The sequence below is a fragment of the Petaurus breviceps genome, unplaced genomic scaffold (genome assembly GCF_028583685.1).
Source record: "Petaurus breviceps papuanus isolate PSGF00001 unplaced genomic scaffold, PetGlider_PUasm1.0 185, whole genome shotgun sequence".
Classification (NCBI taxonomy): Eukaryota; Metazoa; Chordata; class Mammalia; order Diprotodontia; family Petauridae; genus Petaurus; species Petaurus breviceps.
The window spans coordinates 32,560,492-32,581,106 of NW_027185797.1; the positions used below are offsets into that span (position 1 = coordinate 32,560,492).

Here is a 20,615-nt window from a genome sequence, read left to right on the forward strand (position 1 = left end):
GAGAACTAAAGGCAAGGGGGTCAATCCCCCAATTAGTCACTAAAATGAATTGTTGAAAATCCTCAGAACCAGACAAGGCACGGAGGTCCAGAGGCACAAGCCCCCCTCTCTAGGATGACTAGGGCATGACTCCAGCGTGGCCCCATCTGAAGAGGGGATGCCAGAGCTGGGGGCGCCATCCTCGCTCTCCAGAGCCCTTCCAAGCCAGACACTCCCTCCTCATGTGAGACTCACGGTGAGCTTCCTCCGGATGGCCCCCAGCTTTTCTGTAGCTGCTTGCAGCTCCATGTTGGCTTCAGCCAGAGCCTGGCGCTTGGGCTCCACGTCACAGTAGACCTGAGAGAAATCAGACCAAAAGAACTCACCTCGGGCTCCCTGCCCCGCCCAACCCTCTCGCTGGTTTGGTTGTACATTCTCCAAGAGAGAACTCAGCAGCTCATGCTGATGTAACTGAAGGAAGTGGGATGTCCTTCAATGGATTCTAGGTCGTATGGGATGCTTCTAAAAAGGGGTCATGTTGTCCAAAGGCAGGGGAATGGGGTTGATGAACTTCTAAGGTTCTGGGATTATACAAATGTAAGATTGTAGATTTAGAGCAAGAATAGATTTTGTAAATCATAAAATCCTCTCTCCTCGTTTTTCAGATGAGGAAACCGAGTCTCAGAGAAGCAAAGCCCCGGTCACATAGAGTAACAGACATAATGACTATATTTTGAATATTTTTTACAGCAAGTAAACAAAGTCAGTTAATCAACACACATTAAGTGCCAGGCATTGGGGATGCAAGAAAGGGCAGAAACAGCCCCTGCCCTCAAGGATCTGAACATTCCAAAGACATCAATAGTAGGTTACAAAATCCAAGGCACCAAGAGCTGTCATCAGGAGAGAAAAGCGCCATTTAGAAGGTCATGTCTGAGCTGACTCTGAAAGGAAGCCAGGGATTCTAAGAGGCAGTGGGGAGGAGGGAGGGAGGGCATTCCAATTACAGAGGACAGCCAAGGCAAAGGCAAAGACACTAGAGATGAAGCCCACATAAGGAAGGCACCAACGAAGCAGGACACCAGAGTTAGAGGGGAACAATGTGGAAGAGAACTGGAAAGGTAGAAAGGAAGCACATTTACAAAGACCTTGAGATGTCAAACAGGCAAGTTCTGGTTTGATCCTGGAGGAAATGGAGAGTCACTGGAGTTTTCTGAGTGGGGTTATGAGGCTCAGAGGGGCTAAGGGAGCGACCAGCCTACCTGAGGTCACTCAGAAATGAAGCAGCAGGGCTCAGACTTAATCCCAAAGACAAAAACAATAGCCAGACCTTTCCTCACTGGACTTCGGGGCTAGTCAAAGATTAACCTCCCCAAGTGAGAAGTTCTAGCCATTTCTTTGTTCCCTTGTCCAGGGCCTGTGGACAAGCAGGATGGGGCATGCTCCATTTTGGACAACTAGAATTCACTCCACTGCATATCAATGAGGCTAACTGCTGTATATGGCTCAACAGCATAGAAATATTTTTAATGTGAATGCAGATAATTCTCAGGTGTGATGCATATCATTAGTTGAAACCTTTGCTATGAAATAGTTTCACTCCCCCAGCATTTTGAATGTCTAAACAGCCCACTTAATCCAACCAGCATTTATTCAGCACCTACTGTGTGCAGGATGCTGTGCCAGGAAGTAGGGAAACAGGTCCAATTAAGAAATCGCCCCTGCCATGTTCCCTGCTCTGCTCTCTGGTTTCTCAGGGATTCCTGTCCCTCTGCCCTCAGGACGCTGATCTGGCTGAGCCCATCCCGCCCATCCCTGAGTGCTGGCACGGCTACCTCATGGAACCTGACGATGTTGATGACCCAGGCACAGAGACCAGCGGCTGCGAAGGACTTGGTGCGGATCAGGTTTGGGTTGAACTCGGGGTCCTTCAGATACTGCTCATTAACCACTCTTAGACAGTTCTCCGGAATGTGTTCTTTGTCGTAGTTAATTAGTGCCTGCAAAAAGTCATCGACCTGCAAAGTGAAAAGACGCATTGCCGTGAAGCCGCCGCCACTGCCGAGAAAATGCCAAGATCAAAAGTTAAAATCGGCTTTTAGGCTGAAAATCATAAAAGCAAAATTGGCAAGCCGCATTCCTCCCACTGCTTGGCTTTTTCAGGCCTTCCAGTGTGGAGTTAGCATTAGCAATGGACACTTTGAAAATCTCTCCCACCCCAGGGTAAAATATTCAGGCCCGACACAGGAGGCATTCCCATTTTGAAGAGAAGAAAAGAAAGGCAGAAAAGAAAAATAATAATAATAAAAAAGCCCTATTGCTTCACCTGCATTTGCAAAATTTTTCCAGAACAAGAAATCCATGTAATTTTCTCCTGCCTACACTTGGCAGCCCTCGTAATTGTGCAAATAATTAGTAACTTTCCAACTGACGGTCATGGCGACTTGAATATGCCACCCATACTCTGCAAAGAAATACTTTGTGATTGTGGGGCCATCCATCCTCGCTTGGGGTCTTCCTGCGGTAGACAGGTGACCCTATGTTCCTAAAGGACACAAAAGCAGAGGGCACCTGCCTGCCAAGCTGGAAAGGCCTTGAGCATGAGCAGAATTCAAGGTGGGCGTTTCTATCTGTAGGACTTTAGGTTTGTCAACTGCTTTCTGTAGGTCATCTTCTTTGACCTTCACAGCAACCTTGGGAGGTGGGTACTGGTTTCCTTCATTTTGCAGATGAGGAAACTGAGACTGGAGGCAGTTAACTGACAGCCCAAGACTAATCAATCTCTTTTACCCAACAGTGCCTGAGGTACTTCCTAGTGACCATGCCTTTCCCAGGGTGAACAGATCTCCTTCTGGAGATCTGCATATGGTGGCCCAAGGTCCTTTACTGTCCTGACTGCCCTCCTCTGGACATTCTCCAGTTCATCCTTGGCTGTGATCCCCAACCCTGAATGTAGCACCCTGAAGGTTTTGATGAGGCCAGAGCCCAGAGGCAGAGGCCACCTCTAATCCCTGAAAGTGCTACTGCCCTTAAGGGAGGCAGCCCCAGATCACAGCTTTCTTCCTGCCATATCTCATTGCAAATTCCCTAAAGCTGCCAGGTCTTTTCCAGACGTTGGTCAACTTGGACATGAACACGTGGTAGGACCCACTGAACAAAGATGAGAAGAGCCTCCTCTTGGGACAGAAGGCCCCCTTGACTGCCCTCAATCCATGAAGAAACAACATGGAGTCTGGGAAGGGGCCATTACCTTTCCCATAAACACTCTGGCGGCTTTCCAACTCCTGTCTTTGGGCACCCGACCCCGAGGAGCCAGCAGGACCATCACGGCTGCAGTGACATTGGTGACTGCGATGGGTGGATTGGGGAAGGCTTTCAGCTCTGTGAGGTTCACCTAGGGATCAAGCAGACACTCTCAGGCAGAATCCACTCAGTGTTGCCAGGAGCTAGGTCAGTCCTGTATTTGAGAGGATGAAGGTTAAGTGTGTCTTTAGTAAATTCCTTTTCTTGTCTCCCCCTCCTTTGTTCACAGGGGGTGCTTCAGTGGAGCCTATTTGTGGGCCTGGAATCCTCAGGTTTTCATCTCCTATGGTCTCTGGTCTCTTCCTCCTTTCCCCTGTCCTCCATCAAACCTGGCCTCTCCTGAGGTTTTCTCCTTTAAGTCCTCCTCTCTGAGGCTCGCCTATACTGGTTATTGATGGATTTGACCCTTCCCAAGTTCCCTGTCTAGATTTTGACAGGTTGATGTGATGTTTTTACTCAAAGGATTGCCTAAGATCATATGGCTGTCAAACATGAAGGGCAAGCTGGGGGGCAAATATCATGAGGCAGGCATCAGTAGGCATAGGCTGGTTACAGACAAAAGAAAAATGCAACGTGTGTCATGTGAGACAGAACTCTATGTATCCTATAACCATAGTAGTAGGGCATGATGGATAAAGTGTGGACCTTGGAGAAAGAAAGCTACATGTCCTACCTCTGATGTATGTGGGTTGTGTGACCTTGGGTAAGTCACTTAACCTCTAGAGGTTATAGATAGGTTTGCACCAGTATGGAAAGGTTCCATACTAAGAGTTCCCTTCAGGGACAAAATCACAGGTCAAGACAAAGACAAAAACAAACAAAATCCGGAGTGCATGTATCAGAGTGAAAACTCCGACTCTCTGGTGGACAGTGACCCATGGAAGGTAGGGGGACTGGGGCCACACAGGTATCTTATCCAAGTACAGACCAGCAGGACACCAGGGTCTAACCAAGAGGGAGATGGAGGCAGGCTGCCCAACAGAGGACCAGGCTGCCTTCCAGAAGAGAGCTGCCCATTCCTGGGAATGTCTGAGCAGGGGCTACAGAGCTACCTAACAGAACTGTAAAAGAGATTCCCACACCAGGAGGGGACAGACCAGCTGACCTCAAGGACCATTTCCAATGGGAAGAGTGCATAAGGGTAGGGGGAAAGAACATGCATTTATAGAACGCTTGCTGTACACCAGGCACTGTGCTAAGTGCTTTACAAATATCTTATTTCGTCCTCATTATTATCCACGTTTTCCAGGAGACAGAACTGAGGCAGACAGAGGTTAAGGAACTTGCCCAAAGCCACACAACTAATAAATGTCTGAAGCTGGATTTGAATTCTGGCCTTCTTGAGCCAAGGCCAACACTCTATCCAACTAGTTGCTTTAAAACGCCACTCCTCCTGTCTCCTCCTCTTCTTCCTCCTTTCTTTTCCTGCTACTACTACAATTACTACTACTACTACCACCACCACTAATAATAATAATTTAGAGGCATCATGATTCAATGCTAATAGCACTGGTTTTGAAGTCAAGGACCTGAGTTCAAATCACAGCTCTGTCACATCCTACCTTGGACAGCACATCACCATTCTTAAATCAGGTTTGTGCATCTTCAAAATAATAGGGTTGGACTAGATGTCCTGTACGGCCTCTTTTAGCTCTAAATCTATAATCTTCACCGATTTACCAGAGTTCAGTTATCCAAACTCCCACTTTCTTTCAAAATTACTTTTGAGGCAATTTACCAAGCTGAGAAACTGGCTGACATTTACCCTGTTCAGCGTAACCAGCGCATTTGTGGCTGCGACAAGGGCAGGCTCCGCCAAGGCCAGGTCAGCCTCACATTCTCTCTGTTTCTGGAATACTTCTGTCTGGATCGCTGCCACCTAAGCATGGACACAAAACACACACACATACACTTCAGCTTCTTTTCATGAAAGGTACAGTTCTGAATGCAACTGTGAATCCAGATAAAATACTATGGCATCTCTATTTTGAGCAGGTGGACAATGTGGGACACACAGCACCTGACTCACACAGCAGGTGCCAATTCAGAGACAGCCGGTTGGTGCACTGGCTCTTTGGTGACAAAACACTTCAGTCTGAAATGAGTTCTAACATTTACCTGCTATGTGATCCTGGATAGGTCACCTCACTGACCTTTAGCCTTCCTTATTTGTAAAATAGTTTTTATCAAATGTTCTTGCATTATTTAAAAGAATATTTTGTGGAAAACATTTTGTAATCACTGCATCCTGACAAAAGGGTGAGTTACTACCATGTAATGATAATATAATTTTGAATTTGAAGATCGCTTTGTGTTGGCAAAAGTAGCAGGTATTTAACACTTAGTAACTGATCAAGCTCTGATTGGGGAACAGAAGGTATGAACTCCTGCCCCTTGTTACTGATGTAACAGGAAGAGGTTGACTGAAGGAAGCGAAGTAGCTAATACTGTGCACATAAGAAAAGGCCCAGAGAGGCACAGTCAGAATTTCCTTGAGACCGAGATCTGGTGGCAGAGCAGCTACAGAAGAATGGAGAACTGAGTCCTGAGAACTTGTGGTGGAGCTTCTTCTGAACAGGATCCTCAGAGCCCAGAGCCAGGAGCCCGGAGCCCGGAGCCCGGAGCCCGGAGCCCAGGTGACTGAAGCATGACCAGGATGCTGAGACTTTGTTTGCCGCTTGGTTGAGCCTTGAATTCCTTGGAGCAGAAATGGTGAAGGAGCTGACATGGACCAGACCCTGTGAATGCCAGTGTGGAGCAGGACCTGCCCAGAGAGCTGGTCAAGGAACTGGGAGCTGTCTGCCATTGAACCCAGGTAGAATTGAGGGCCATGGAATCTGAGAACAGGCTCCAAGTCAAAATGAAAAGACCTCTCCTTGGGTACTGAGTAATTATGGAATTATAGTTTACTAGTGACCTAAGGATGAAGGGTTTTGCGTATGATACTTAGTTAGACTTTGCTGAATAAGTGACTGATTGTACTTTGACTATTGTTACTGATTAGTGACTAATTGAGTTAATCAAGACTTTGCCCCAAGTGTGGAAGACTTTTGACTGTGTGCTTTGATACTACTGGTAAGTGACTGATTGAGTTAACTTGAGAGTGACTATTTTACTTTGAGACTGTTATGAATATTATATTGTGATTTTCTGTGATAAGTTGTAATATGGCGAGTGCTGTATTTTGAATTATGCTATACCTTGATTTTCCATGGATGTTTTGCTTTTGTTATGGAATAGAGTGATCACTATACTGATCCTTAAATATACAGAACCTTAAAAGCTGTCCATGCTTCTGTGCATGGCCTTACATACCATGATTTCAAACACGAGTAATAATGATGAAGGGCTTGGGACTTGAGGAGGCCATGCCTCACAAAGAATTGTGAAGTAACCCACAAGATGTCATCTGAGAAATGTACAATTGGAAGAAAAGTATGGAAAGACTGAAGGACAGACTCTGATTATCCCACAGGACCCTCCACACGATGTCATGGGACTGTGAGGGAGGCTCCCAGAAAATTGGCCAGACCCCTGGTGACAGACTGATAGGAACACATAAATGAGGGTTATACTGGTTAGGCAGGTAGAGATGGATCTTAATTAGTATTATTGAATGGAACATCCACCTCTAAGAAGAGATCCCAGATCCATTGATGATAATAACTAATCTTTATGTAGTATTTAAGGTCTGCAAAGAGCTTTGCACATGTCATCTCATTTGATCCTCATGTATGATAGGTGATATCATTACCCTATTTTCCAGATGAGGAAACTGAGGCAGATAAAGGTTAAATGAGTTGTCCAGGGTTATGGAGACAGTGTCTCAGGCAGGATTAGACCTCAGCTCTCCCTGATTCCTTCTTCACTGACACTTTGTTGTCTCACAAGAGCATCAAAGTCTGCTAAGAATAACAACCAACCATCATTCACCTTCTTGTATGGCCCATATGTTTGCAAACCTTTGAATGCCCAACCAACCTCTGTCTCTCATCAGATTCCATATTAACAGACTCACAAAGTCCTAACACCAAATGAGCCTTACCTCCAGCTCCTTGTCCAGCATTCAAGGTTCTCTACAATCTGCCTCCAACTCAACTGTCCTGCCTCTCAAGGGGATGATAACGGTACCTGCCCTTCCCTATATCTGCATGCTGCTGAATTACTCTCACTCTGCTAAAGTTCATTTCAAAAGCCCTTTTCTCTAAGCCATCAAGGATGTCCCAGGTTGGTGATGAACTCCTGGTCCCAACTTCTCACTTTCTCTTGTAACTCTCTGACTCATTTACCATGCCTTACTATTTAGCACCTGACTTCAAATCCTGCCTCAGACACTTCCTAGCTGTGTGACCCTGGGCAGGTCACTTCGCCCTGTCTGCCTCAGTGTCCTCATCTGCAAAATGAGCTGGAGAAGGAAAGAGCAAACGACTGCAGCATCTCTGCCAAGAAAACTCCAGATGGGGCCATGGAGAGTTAGACTATCTGTGTTTAGTCCTCCTACCAACTGGCAGAGCTGATGTCACTCAGCCAGATCCTCGAGATCTGCCTCAGTCTCAGAGAGGCTGCGGCAGTGGAGCTGAGCCACACAAGGGCGGGGCAGAGAGAGGCGGGACTGAGTCCAGACCTCTGGGATTCCAACCAATTCACTATGGCAGAATACCGAATTTCCTCCAGATCGTTGTATATTAGGCATTTAAAAGTTGTTGTCCTGTCCTCTTATCAGAGGAGATTGTAAACTCCTTGGGGGAAAGGGTTGGATTTTATGTATTATTTTAATTTAATATTATTTTTTGAGTGTATTACTTTAAGTTGTCTTGTTCTCCTACTGGATGTTTAGCTCCTTGAAAGAAGGGACTGGGTCCTATGTGAATTTTGGACCATATCTCAGAAACTAGCACAGTGCTCTGCATACAGTAGGTGCTTAATAAAATATTTGATGAATTATTAACTTAAATTGCATCATATAAAATGAACAGAATATGGGAACAGGGAGGGAAAGGAATAAAAACAACCAGCATTTATTAAGCACCTACTACATACCTGGCATTATGCTAAGCACCATGGGTATTCAAAGAGAGGCAAAATCATGCTCCCTCCCCTCAAGGAGCCCTCCTTTGAACAGCAAGATAACAAACAAATGACTCTGTCTATAGAGTGTAAGTGGGAAGTGACCTCACTGGGAAGGGGGAGGAGGAGAACAGGAAATAAATGGAGGCTGCCATTTTGCTGGCAGAAATAGGCAAAACCTGGGAGGAACCCTGGGGACTCCCATGCACCTTCTTCTCAGGCAAGCTGCCCAGAGGAAAGAACGGGCACCCTTGGAAAGGGAGGTCAGAAATGTGACAAAAAGCACATTCGTTACTTTCTGTAGATTTGTAATGAAGCAGGTTTAATTCTACCATGAAATTAGATCCAGCTCACAACAAATTATGTTGTCTACTACATCTTTATTAACACTAATTACCTTTCCTCTGATTAACCGTTATTTTGCTGCGTACTATGTACTTTCCAAGCACGACTGTTAACTGAGTGGTTACCCTGTCCCCACTCCTCCTGAGCACACTCAGGCACATACCCACATACCAGGGGACAGGGCTTCTGTATCGGGGACACTTGGCAATGAGAGAAGATGCTGTGATAACTGTGAGTGTTTTTATTCATTTAAAATTTTAAGTAAAAATCTGTCCAGGTTAAAAAAAAATCAAGGTACTATTTCACATATATGTATATGTGTACTACATATACAATACACATATATGCATATGTGAGGGATATATGGATATACACACATATATACATCCCTATGTGTATATGTATACATGTATATATGTAATGTAGCCATGCAGAGAGACCTAGCGATTATGTGCATTTTAAAAGGTCTGCAGACTGATTTACATACATTATCTTGTTTGTTTTGCATCAAGCATCAACAAAAAGCACTGTTTGCTTTTGAAGCAAATGTTATTAAACCCATTTTACCTAGGAAGATAACTGAGGTTCAGAGAGGTCTAGTTACTTGCCCAGGGGTCGCACAGTAAGTGGCACAGGTAAGATCCAAACCCAAATCTTCCTGATTCCAAGTTCTCTCCACTAGAATTTGCTGCCTCGGATGTTGCACCGAGCTTCGGTGGCTCCCTTTCCTTCTTTTGGGCACTTAAAGCCATTTGTAGGCGGGCTCTGACCTATATTTCCAGACTCATATCACACTGTTCCCCATTATACAAGGCATGTTCTGGTCAAACTGGGTTATTTCCTATTCCTCTTGGAATCCCTAGTCCTCTTCAAACCTCAACCCAAGTGCCAGTTTCCTGAAAAGTGTCTCCTTCTGATCCCACCAAATGCAGAGGCTGTATTTAGCTAGAATCTAAACACAAAATAGGATATTAGCATCAATATAAGCACAGTAGATGCTTGTTTGTTTTATGCATTACCTGTGAAAAGGACCAAATCACTAGGCTTTAAGAACTCACCAAGATAAAGGGGGAAAGTCTGGCTGTCATCCAATAGACAATCCTTGGAAAGGGAATTTTTCCATAAGATGTGAGGGAAAGCTTTTTAACAATGCAGGGAGGGGAAAGGGTCGATTTGGGAGGTCAGAAGTTTCCCTAACTAGAGGTCACAAGTTAAGGCTGGAGGACCCCTAATTGGATATACTAGGAAGGAACATCAGAGATAATCCTATGCAACTTGTTCATTATAGATGATGAAACTGATGTCCAGAGGAGTCATGTGCCTTGCCCCAACACACACGGGCAGAGAATTTGAATCTAGTACTTTGACTTTAAATCTAGTGCTTTTATTAATGTATAGGTAGGACTAGATGTTATTTCCTAACTATGACTTTGGGAGATTAATACTATTTCATATTATCCGTGAGTCCAGATGTATTGGTTAGGAGTTCACGGTTTGCATGTGTTTGAACAGTGTGAGCTGGGGGCTTTCACTGCTGCAGAATCAGCTCTAAATACCTGTCCTTCCCCCACTCTTTCTCCAGCAGAACCAAGCCCTGCTTCCACCAGAAGCTTTCAGTTGGCCCAAAGACAGAAAAATATCAAGAGGCATTCAAATTCAGCTGAAATGTCAACTATTAGCAATGAAAAGAGGAAGTGACCTTCCTTCTGGGTAAGTACAACCCACAAAACTATGGGTTCTGTTAAAAGGAGGCTAGCCTTGGGTGAGCAACAAAGGCAGAGAAGGGCAGCCTAACTGGGCTGGGGGTGGCTGCTTCCACTGAAAAGTCAGAATCCAGAATCCCCACCGCGTGGCATGCCCTGAACTATCTCCCTAAGTCTGGAACAACTAAGTTGGGAGATGGGTCAAATACAAAGTGTAAGTGAAGACTCATGCACGCAAGCAAGGGACTGCATCTGATGATGATGATGAAACAGTCAGTAAGCATTTATTAGGCATCTACTATATTCCAGGCACTCTGTGGGGTTGGGATGCAAAGATAGTTTATAAATAAGGATTCATTCTTTCCAATTAAAAAAAATGATTTCAAATGACTATTTCCATATACAAAGAAGAACTAAAAAAGAGGATTGCATGTGAAACTCTGAAGCTCCACTATGACTCTCATTTAAGTTTAAAATAAAACATGTAACTTTCACAGCTATCCTACTTATGTGCTTCCTCATGGCCATCTTCCTATTTTCTGCTCTGCCTTTAAAGAAAATGCTTCCATGATTCTCTTTTCTTTCTTTTCTTTTTGGCTACTCAATTACTAGACCCTCTCTTCTTTATACTTCCCACTCCCCACCCCCCACCAGAAAAAAAACACCACAAACCCTAGTAATAAATACATACAATCAAGCAAAAAAAATTGCTATGGTGGTAGTGACATCGTAAAATCTCATCCTGCACTGAGTCCATCATCTGTCTGTGTCAGGAGGTGAATAGCACACTTCATCATAGATCTTCTGAAGGCATCGGTCATGCCTTTGATCCAAATTAACTTACAAAGTTACTCTATTAACAAATTACTAACACTGTCATTCTGGTTCTTTTCCCTTTGCTCTGTATCAATTCATATAAGTCTCCCCAGGTTTTTCTGAAACCATTCCTTTTGTCATTTTTTAAGGTGCAATAATATTTCATTTCATATACCATGATCTGTCCATCCATTCTCCAATTGAGGTCATCCCCTTAGTTTCTAGTTCTTTGTCACTACAAAAAGAGCTGCTAAAATATTTTTGTACACAATGCTGTCCTTTCTTCTTTTTTGATCTTTAGGGCATAGTTGCAAAAGTGGTATAACTGGTATCACAGGACACATATTGTTTAGTAACTTTCTGTGTATAATTCCAAATTGCTTTCAAAAAATGGTTGAACAGTTCATAATCTCACCAACTGGACACCTATGTGCCTGTTTGCCCATGGCCCCTCTAACAACTGCCATCATCATTTTTTGGCCAACTTTGTCAACCTGATAGATGCAAAATACAACTTTATAATTGTTTTAATTTGAATTGTTCTAATTATTAGTAAACATTGGAACTTTTTTTTCCTTTGAGAAGTGCTTATTAATACCCTTTGATCCTTTCTCTTTTGGGGGGAAATAGCTCAAATTAATAAACAAGTATTTATTAGACAACTGTTATTTGTCAGGACCTGGGCTAGGCACTGAGGTCAGGGAGACAAAAGTAGAGTGATGTGTGCCCTCAAAGTCAAAGTGCTGAAATTCTACTGGGGAGACAAGATACCCTTAAGTTTGTGCAAAATGCATCCAGAATCACAAGGAAATTTTGGAGGATGAGGCAGTAGCAGCTGGGTATCAGGAGAGTCCTCATGGATAGTGACTCACACTCACAGCCACATGTAGCTTTTACAGTTACTAAACACTTTACCTGCATTATCTTTTTAAATTTTCACAATAACCTTACGAAGTGAGAAATATAAGTCACAAAACAACAATAATAGCTAACATTTATGCCAGCCACTGTGCTAGATGTCTTACAATTATTATCTCATTTGAGTCTCACAACAACCACGATGTTATTATTATCCCCATGTTACAGCTGAGGAAACTGAGGCAAACAGAAGTAACTTACATAGGGTTACAAAGCTTGTGTCTGAGATCACATCTGAATTCAGATCTTCCTGACTCTAAGCCCTGTACTCTATTCACTGGGCCACCTCGCCACCCCCAGAGCAGTGTAATCCTTATTTTATATCTGAGAAAACAGAAATTCAGAGAAGTCTGGCAATTTCTAAGGTCATGCTGCATCCTCTAGCCAGATCTGCCAATTCTGCGCTCAATCTCCTATACCATATTACATTAAAAGGCTGAACATTCTAAGCCCTGATTTTTTCATGGCGGGGGGGATTCTGATCTCCCAAATCAACATATATGTCTCCCTCTGGACCAAGCCTATGATTGAACAAGCAAGAAAAAACAAGCATTTATTAAGCACCTATTGGGCAGTGGAACGGCTTGTCATTTCCTTCTCCAGCTTATTTTCACAGATGAGGAAACAGGCAAACAGGGTTAAGTGACATGCCCAGGATCATACATATCAGGAAATATTCGGGATGTAAAAACAAGACACCAGTACAATTTTTAAAAACGACTGAATGAGTCTATGAGTTTTAGTTTCCATTAAAATGAAATGTTTCAAATTTATTTTTAAATGTGAAAGAAGTAATTAAAACAAATTTTTCCTAGTTTACGGTAGCGTCTGTATGAGTGATAAGAAACATTCAGGTATGCATGCGCCCTGTTCTATTTATTTTTGGAAAACATTCCAAAGATTTACTGTCAGGTGACTTTTACTTTGCCAACATCTTTGATCCCTTGTGAAATGATTATAATAATCGTTTCCATTCATATAGAACTTTAAGATTGACAAAGCACTTCATATGTGTGATTGCTTATGATTCTCACAACAACCCTGGGAGGTAAAGGCTATTGTCTTCTCCTTTTTATGGATGAGGAAACTGAGGCTGAGGTGAAATACTTTTCCCAGGCTCCTGCAGCTGAGGTAGAGTAGACTCGAGGTCAGGAAGACCTGAGTTCAAATCCTACCTTGGACACTTACTAGCTTCTCAGTACTGGGTAATTCTATTAACCTTCCCAGTCTTAGTTCCCCAATCTGCAAAATGTGGGTGAAAACAGCACTTACTTCACAGGGCTGGTGGGAGGATCAAATGAGGCAGCCCATGTAAAGCCTTTATAGATTTCAAAGCACCCCATGAATTAGCATCATTATCTTCTCAAACTGGGCTCTGAGTTCAGAGCACTAATCACTGTCCCACCCAGGCTTCCCTTGAGGATGCTGCTTTGCCAGAAATCTGAGAGAAAAGACCCTTTCCTTCTCCCCTCCCCCCATTTCTGACTCGGTGTTCAGGGAAGCAATAACTTCTGCCAGGCTCAGCTGGACCCTCTAAGGATCTCTGGGGCCCCTCGTAAAAACTAGAGTTGGCACATTCCACGGTGTTGGGGGTTAATCAAACACAGCCTGCTGAGCTCCCAACCCGAGTCAAGGCTCTGGGGCCCGGCTTACCAGCCAGTAGAATGGACCTGGTTAACAGCGACACTGCTGCATTCCCCTCCAGCCCCCGACCTTTGTAACCCTCCGAGGTGACTCCCTGACCTTTCCGTATCACCCCCAGGCCTGACGTTCAAGGTCCAAATCCATCACCCGCTTGAATGAGCTCAGCATTTATTGTTCTTTCATACTATTAAAGGAGCAAAAAGGTTGGGAAAATGCATAATGTACATAAAGGTCAAGTGGTAATCTCTGTGTGGAGGCTGGCTCTTACAAGGGTAAAGAGCGCGCTGCTCCCTGGGGAGGAAGGAGCTCAGAAAGGCCCACCTGCCAAGGTTTGTTTTGTGCTAAATATAGGCCGGCCGCTAGGAGTGGGACTGACCTTTCGCTCTTCGCCATCGGCAACGGCCCTTTCCTGGCTCACTTTCTCCGTCTGAAGGCCGATCTTGGTAATCAGAGCCTCGGCATCATGGCTTCGAAGCTGGAGCTCGACCTCTTGAGAGGCTAGCTTGCCTTTAAGGTCTGCTACCTAAGAGCGAGAGAGATGGTAGCGGGCTTATTTGGATGCATTTTGGGCTCCAGGATAAAAACTCCGGGGGCAGTTGAAGCCAAGGGTCAGCACCCTCTGCGGCCCCTGGGGGAGACTGCTGTCTGATTTCTCTCTGGATCCAGTTCCAGGCCACTTTCTGTCTGTCAGCAATGAAAAAGGCCATCGTTGGTCTGATCTCCCAGCGGCCCCTGCTTCCAAACTGCCACTGTACCCTGGCGGGCTCCCTTACGGCTCCCTTCGCACCACCCTCCCTGGTGAGGAGGCAGTACTTTGAGAACAGGGACCAGCTTAGCTTGCTTGTGCTTGTATCCTCAGAGCCTGTACACAGTAGGCATTTAATAAATAATCAGATGCTTTCTCTATCTGGCTCCTCCCCGGCCCTCTCTGCCACCCAGAAGGCCTCAGCAGCTTGCCTGCAGTAGGCTGGGAGATTTTTTCACAGCTTCGTGGAGAGCCCACCCCATCCTGACTGCCCATGCTAGGGGGTTCCCCTTCCCCTTCCCACTCTGTGACTTTGGGTCTTAGTGGGTTGCCTAAGGTCACACCCTTGAGCACTGATTTGGAGCTAGACTTCATTCACAGACTAGGAAATGCAGGCACACAAAGCTTAAAAGACTAGCCCAGGAGCACACAGCTAGCTAGTATCTGAGGTAGGATTTGAACCCAAGGTCTTCGTGCCTCTAAGTGCAGTACACCCCTATCCTTTTTCCCATGCTGCCTCTCCCAAGCAGGTAACTGCTTCTCTATTCTCCTGGAGGGAAAACAGCAAGTACACAGAGAAGTCAATTCAAAGAAATGGGGGGTGAGAGGGGCTGGGGAACGTTCAGATAAAGGATAGGAGGCGTAAGGTCTCCCTGCCTTCAGGGACTTTATGTTCTTATAGGATTTAGGGCTTAAGCTGAGCACTGAGAGATGCTGTCATGGAGGAGGGAGGGGGGCAGGCAGTGGAAACAGTGTAATTGCCCCCCCCATGGGGAAAAGGCAAGCCATGCCCTTTGGTTGAGATATAGCATACCCGTAAGGGTGTTAGGTGAAGTCAGCCTAAAGCTTAGCTAGAGCAAGACTTTGAGAGGCTTTGTCATTTTTATCCAAAAGGCAATAGGGAGCCAGAGAGTTTCTTGAGTAGAAGAGTGATGTGTTCAGAACTGTTTTTTAGGACTATCACTTAGCTGTGTGGAGGATGGGGACCAGGAAGGAGTCTAGCCTTCAGGAAGGAAGCTAGGGGGTGGGAACAGACAGGAAATGTAAGGAAAAGGCAGAGAAGGGACCAACACTGAACTGATGGAACAGCCTGAATCCCACATACTGTATCAGCCTTGCAGCAGTGACTCTGATCCTTGGTTGGGCTCCCTAGAGCTCCCTCCTCTCTCACCATTCCTGGGGTGGACTCCATGCACTCCCTGCTCGGCAGGTAGAGGGTCTCAGTGAAACTGTGAGTCAGAAGGGACCTTAGAGGGCATCTAGTCCAATGCCTTCATTTTACAATTGAGGAAACTGAGGCAGGGGGAGTTTAAGTGCCTTGCCCAATATAAACTAACTAGTAAGTACTGAAGGCAGAATTTGATCTCAGGTTCTGAGACTCCTAATTCAGCCTTCTCCACTTCTCCTGCCTCACCCTACACCCAGGGGAAGAAGAAACAGAAGTGGCAAGGGGACCTTGGATTTCTTGACTGCAGTCCCACCCTGTCTCTCACTAGTGGCCACTTCCTCCTACCTGAAAACAAAGAAGGGATTAAGTACATGGTTTTGGTGACTCCACTGGCCCAGGGAGGGCTGTCACAGGCTTTTTCAGCTAGAAGCTGTCCTGGACACTAGATTACCCTGCATTGGTTGGCCACTGGCCCCCACCTTCTGGGCCTCCTACCCCAAGCTCCTCCTGGTCCCACTGTGGCCTGTAGTATGAGACCTGAAGATTCTCTCTCCCCCACCCCCCGGCCCAAGTTCCCTTCTCTCACCAGCAATAGGGTCAGCTGTCTCTGAGGTGCAGAATCACTACATTTGCACCCCATCTGGATGGAATAGCTCAGATTCCCAGTGTCTTACAGAGCAGGCAGCCCCCACCAGACCTGGGCCTGCATGAAGAGGGGCCCTACCCTCTCCCCCTCTTGGGCTCTTTCCCCATCACTGGCTCTCTACTCTGCCCCATACAGAAATTCCTAGTTAGAGAACTGGGTGGACATTTGCTAAGCATAAACCATCTGCTTAGTCCAATCGCCAATCAGCTTGCATGATCAGGGGAGAGAAGTGGGAGGCGCTGCTCCTCAGAGGAGCTGTGACCCCATTAGTATGTCTATTGCCTTCACCAGTACAGCGGATGAGCCATTCCCACCTTCTTATCTGGTGGGAGGAAGTCTTAGGAGAGCAGATCTAGGGTTAGGAGGGGCCTCAGAGACTGTCTAGTTCAACCCTCTCATTTTTATGGATGAGGAATAGAAGCTAAGAGGCTTATTATCAAATATCGGACAGGGAATAAGCATCAGAGTTAGAATTTGAACTCAGGTCCTCTGATTCCAGAATCATCCGTTGAGGGGCCACTCAACGCCATTGTGGCTTTTGCTTTCCTTGGCACCCAAATGGCCCTTGGCCAGTCCATCTGTTAGTCTTAGCTCTCACTATGTGGCTGGCTCATCTCCTTTACTAGATATAGCCTCTCCTAGATGTTGTCTCTGATGTTAACTTCCTGTGTACAAGTCAGGATGATCAGATTTAGAACCAGGAGAGACTCCACAGAGGAGGAAAATAAGACGCAGAGAGGTAGTGATTTGTCTGAAATGATAAAAGTAGTCCAGCTTCTGCCCAAGCCCAGGGCAGTTTTGCTAACAACCAGCCCTGTGCTTCATGTTACCCACGTGGAGGGAGGCACAATTCCTGACTGACTGAGAGAATTCTACATGCAAGACTTCATGCCTGAGACACAGACTTCTGTCACTGTGCTGAAGAGACTGGAGGAACCCACGTGGAGAGGGCAGCTCCAAGAAGGAGGCTGAGAGACAGGCTTGTGAATGTCAGGCTGGACATTCAATGTACACAGTCATTACCAAGTGGATGAAAAACGTTTTTGCATGGATTTTGGCATGTGGTTGGATGTTCATGAAGTTCACATATCAAAGGATCATTGGATTAAAGCTAGAAGGGGTCCCAAAGGCCATCTAGTCTAGCCTTCTCATTTTACAGCTGAGGAAAAGGAGGCCTAGATAGGTTAGGAGAGCTGCCCAAGATCATGCTGCTAGGCATCATCTGAGTTGGGATTTGAATCCAAGACCTCTGACACCATAGCCCATGCATGCCCTTTCTGCTGCATCATGCTTTTGGTGTATATCAGGGAGTGATTTAAGGTCACTGAAAATGCTTTGTAATTTTCCCAATGCAGTCCTATCTACTCATTTCTCCAACTCAGTTTGGAGGCTGATTTGTCATCCATCTGTCTCCAGGGCTTGGTCCAGATCAGGGTACGGATGGACCAACCTCAGGGCAGAGTTGTGCAGGAGACCTGGGCTGAAATCCTGACTGAGCCATTTATTACCTGTATAAGGCAAGTCACTTAAAGCTCCTTTTCAGTAGAATAAGGGTATGTTTATGTGCATGGATGTGTATGTGATTTCCACGGCCTTTGAGATCGCTTCTACCTCAGTGGTTCTAAGATATGTGAGCTCCATGAACATCCAGTCATATGTCACATTCTAAGCAAATGTATTTTTCATCCACTTGGTATTTTCTGTGTATTTTGCCAGGCTAAGCAACAGACTCTTCAGAGAACACTGAGACATTGCTTTAAAAGGAAATAACTTTTTCAATTGAAAAATTATTCTCGGAGATAAATACACTTAGAACACGTGCATATACCTCCCCTAAAAAGAAGACAGATAGTCAAGTCTTACCTGGGTGGCTGTTGTCTTTAGCTTTCGGATGCCATTCACCAAGTGTTCTTTCTTCTGGGACACTTCTTTCTGCTTCTTCTTTAGCAGGGTCTTATACAAAGAAATTTGCTCCAGAAAACTCTTGGGGGTGGTGTAGTTCTGCCTCCTCTCATTCTGATAGTACCGGGCGCTCATTTCGTTCACACTAGTGTGAGCGAAGGTCATGAAAGCACTAACAGAATCCTTTACGCTGGACTAGAAAGAGAAGAAGGGGTGATGCAGGGTTAAGTCTAAGCAACTTGGATTTCAGCCAGTCACAGAAGGGCTGGGCTGGAAAGAATTTCAGGGAACATCCAGCTCATACTTTTATTTCACAGGTGATGAAACAGTCAGAGAGAAGACAAGTGATTTGCCCAGGGTAAATCACCAGTAAGTAGCAGCATCAGAATTAGAACTCAGGACTTGTGACTGAAGGTTTAATTTAGAGCTTGAAAAATCGGATTTAACTTAGATGACATTTCTAAAGTACTCTAGTGTCTGCAAAGTATTCAATATTTGTTATGTCATTCTCAAGCCACACAACAATAAGAAGGAAGCATTATTACCATCCTATCCCCAACCCAACTCCCTCTTCTTCATCCCCTTATAAAAGAGGAAATTGAGGCTTAGAAAGAAAGGTTCTTGCTTAAGGTCACAAAGATACTACTAAGTGACAGAAGGCAGAACTTGAACTCAGGTTCCCCAGCTCCTGGTTCTTCATTCTGTTCTACTCAAGGATGCTGATGGGGGTGGGGGGTGGATGGGAATGTAAATTTAGGCATTAATCGATCAACAAATACTAATAATTAAGTCCTTATCCATGTCAGGCAATGAGGACACAAAAAAAAAAGCAAGGAATCTCCGTCCTCCAAGAACTTCCGTTCTCCTGGGGCACTGTGGACAAGGCCCTGCCCCGGGAGCTGGGGACACGGAGGTTGGAACCATGGTTTGGACACTTAGCAGGAGCTTGACCTTGGGTAGGTGTGAGCCTCAGTTTCCTCATGGATAACAGGGGAAGGATCACAGGCCATACCTCTTGGTGGTATGTGGATCAAGTGAGATAATGTTCATAATCAATCAATGAGCATTTATTCATCTACAGAGCCAGCACCTGTGATGGACTCTCCCAAGTCCAAATAAATATACATACGGACACATACACACACACACACACACATCCCTGCCCTCAAGGAGCTTACATTTTAGCAGGGAAAGAATATATGCACATAAGTAGCTACAGAAATATGGAGACAGATAAAATAAATGTGCAAAATGCTTTCTAAACCTTAAATGCTGCCTATTAATGTGAACTGTTATTAACATCATAACCCTAACAGCAGCTGACACGGGGTGCTTCCACATAAGAAGCAGCCCTGATCATATTTGAACCTGTCGGGGGCAAGATTTGAACGCAGGGCTCACTGACTCGAACTCCAACGCTCTAGTCAGGAGACCATGTTGACTGAAATCAGTTTTTTATTCTGCCTTCCTGAAACACAGCCAGGTCTGAATGACCTACAAGGCCCCACGTTCCTTTATAACCCACCTTTCTCCCCAGAAGAGGAAGGAAAGGGAAATGAAAGGGATTTCACCCCTCCTGCCTTCCCTACTGCCCAGAGGTGGGCTTTGTAGTCTAGGGTGGCAGACATAGAGAATGTGGCCATGGGGCCTGCAAGAGCCCTGAAAAGTCCCTGCTGCCTGCCCTGCGCAGCTGCCCTGCCTTCTCTTGGAGTGGTGCAGGGGGCAGGGGGCGAAAAGCTCATTTCCTCCAGGATCCTATTTAAATACAAATCAGGCTGATGGGGCCAGAAAGGTCAATGAAAGGGGTGAAGTCTGGGAGGGAAGAAGTATCTATTCAGAGTTGGAGGGTTTCTATTTTCTTCCTAAAGCTTCCATGAACACCCCTCCCCCTGCAAGCTTCCCAGAGAACCAGCCCAGCAGCGCGGTCCTTCCAATTTGTCCTCGGTGACTTCTGAAGTACTTAACTTTGTAATTTGTGAAGTCACATCTTCCTCCTTTTAATGGTTATTTATTGCATTCTGTACAAGATGAACCCAGTTCAATTAATCAAGGGAAGCCTAAAAATCAATTAATATGAATTAAATGAGCTACACCAACTCGGAGGAAAGTCACACATAATTTACCAAAGCGTTGTCAATAACGCTTCGGCATCTCTGGGAAAATTGCTCACGAGTGGCTGGCGATGCAGTTAAACGCTTCCACCCGGCCCCATTAATATTGCCGGCAGAGGACCGCGGACAGCCAGGGTGGAGGGGCGGGCGAGGGTTCTACTTTGTAACTGGGAGGGAGAGAGAGAGAGAGTGTGTGTGTGTGGGTGAGTGAGTGAGAGAGCGTGAGTGAGTGAGGGAGAGAGAGAGAGAGAGAGAGAGAGAGAGAGAG

General features: G+C 45.4%; 1 protein-coding gene across 1 annotated transcript in view; it reads right to left on the bottom strand.

The window, feature by feature from the left end:
- DNAH11 (dynein axonemal heavy chain 11) overlaps window positions 1-20,615 on the bottom strand; it is a 303,071-nt gene that overhangs the window by 63,466 nt on the left and 218,990 nt on the right. Inside the window, exons 56-61 of the mRNA XM_069088738.1 lie at window positions 18,198-18,431; window positions 14,152-14,298; window positions 5,048-5,161; window positions 3,230-3,373; window positions 1,815-1,997; window positions 235-336 (exon numbers count right to left, since the gene is read on the bottom strand). Coding sequence (XP_068944839.1) covers window positions 235-336; window positions 1,815-1,997; window positions 3,230-3,373; window positions 5,048-5,161; window positions 14,152-14,298; window positions 18,198-18,431 — 924 coding nt within the window. The remainder of the gene's footprint in view (window positions 1-234; window positions 337-1,814; window positions 1,998-3,229; window positions 3,374-5,047; window positions 5,162-14,151; window positions 14,299-18,197; window positions 18,432-20,615) is intronic.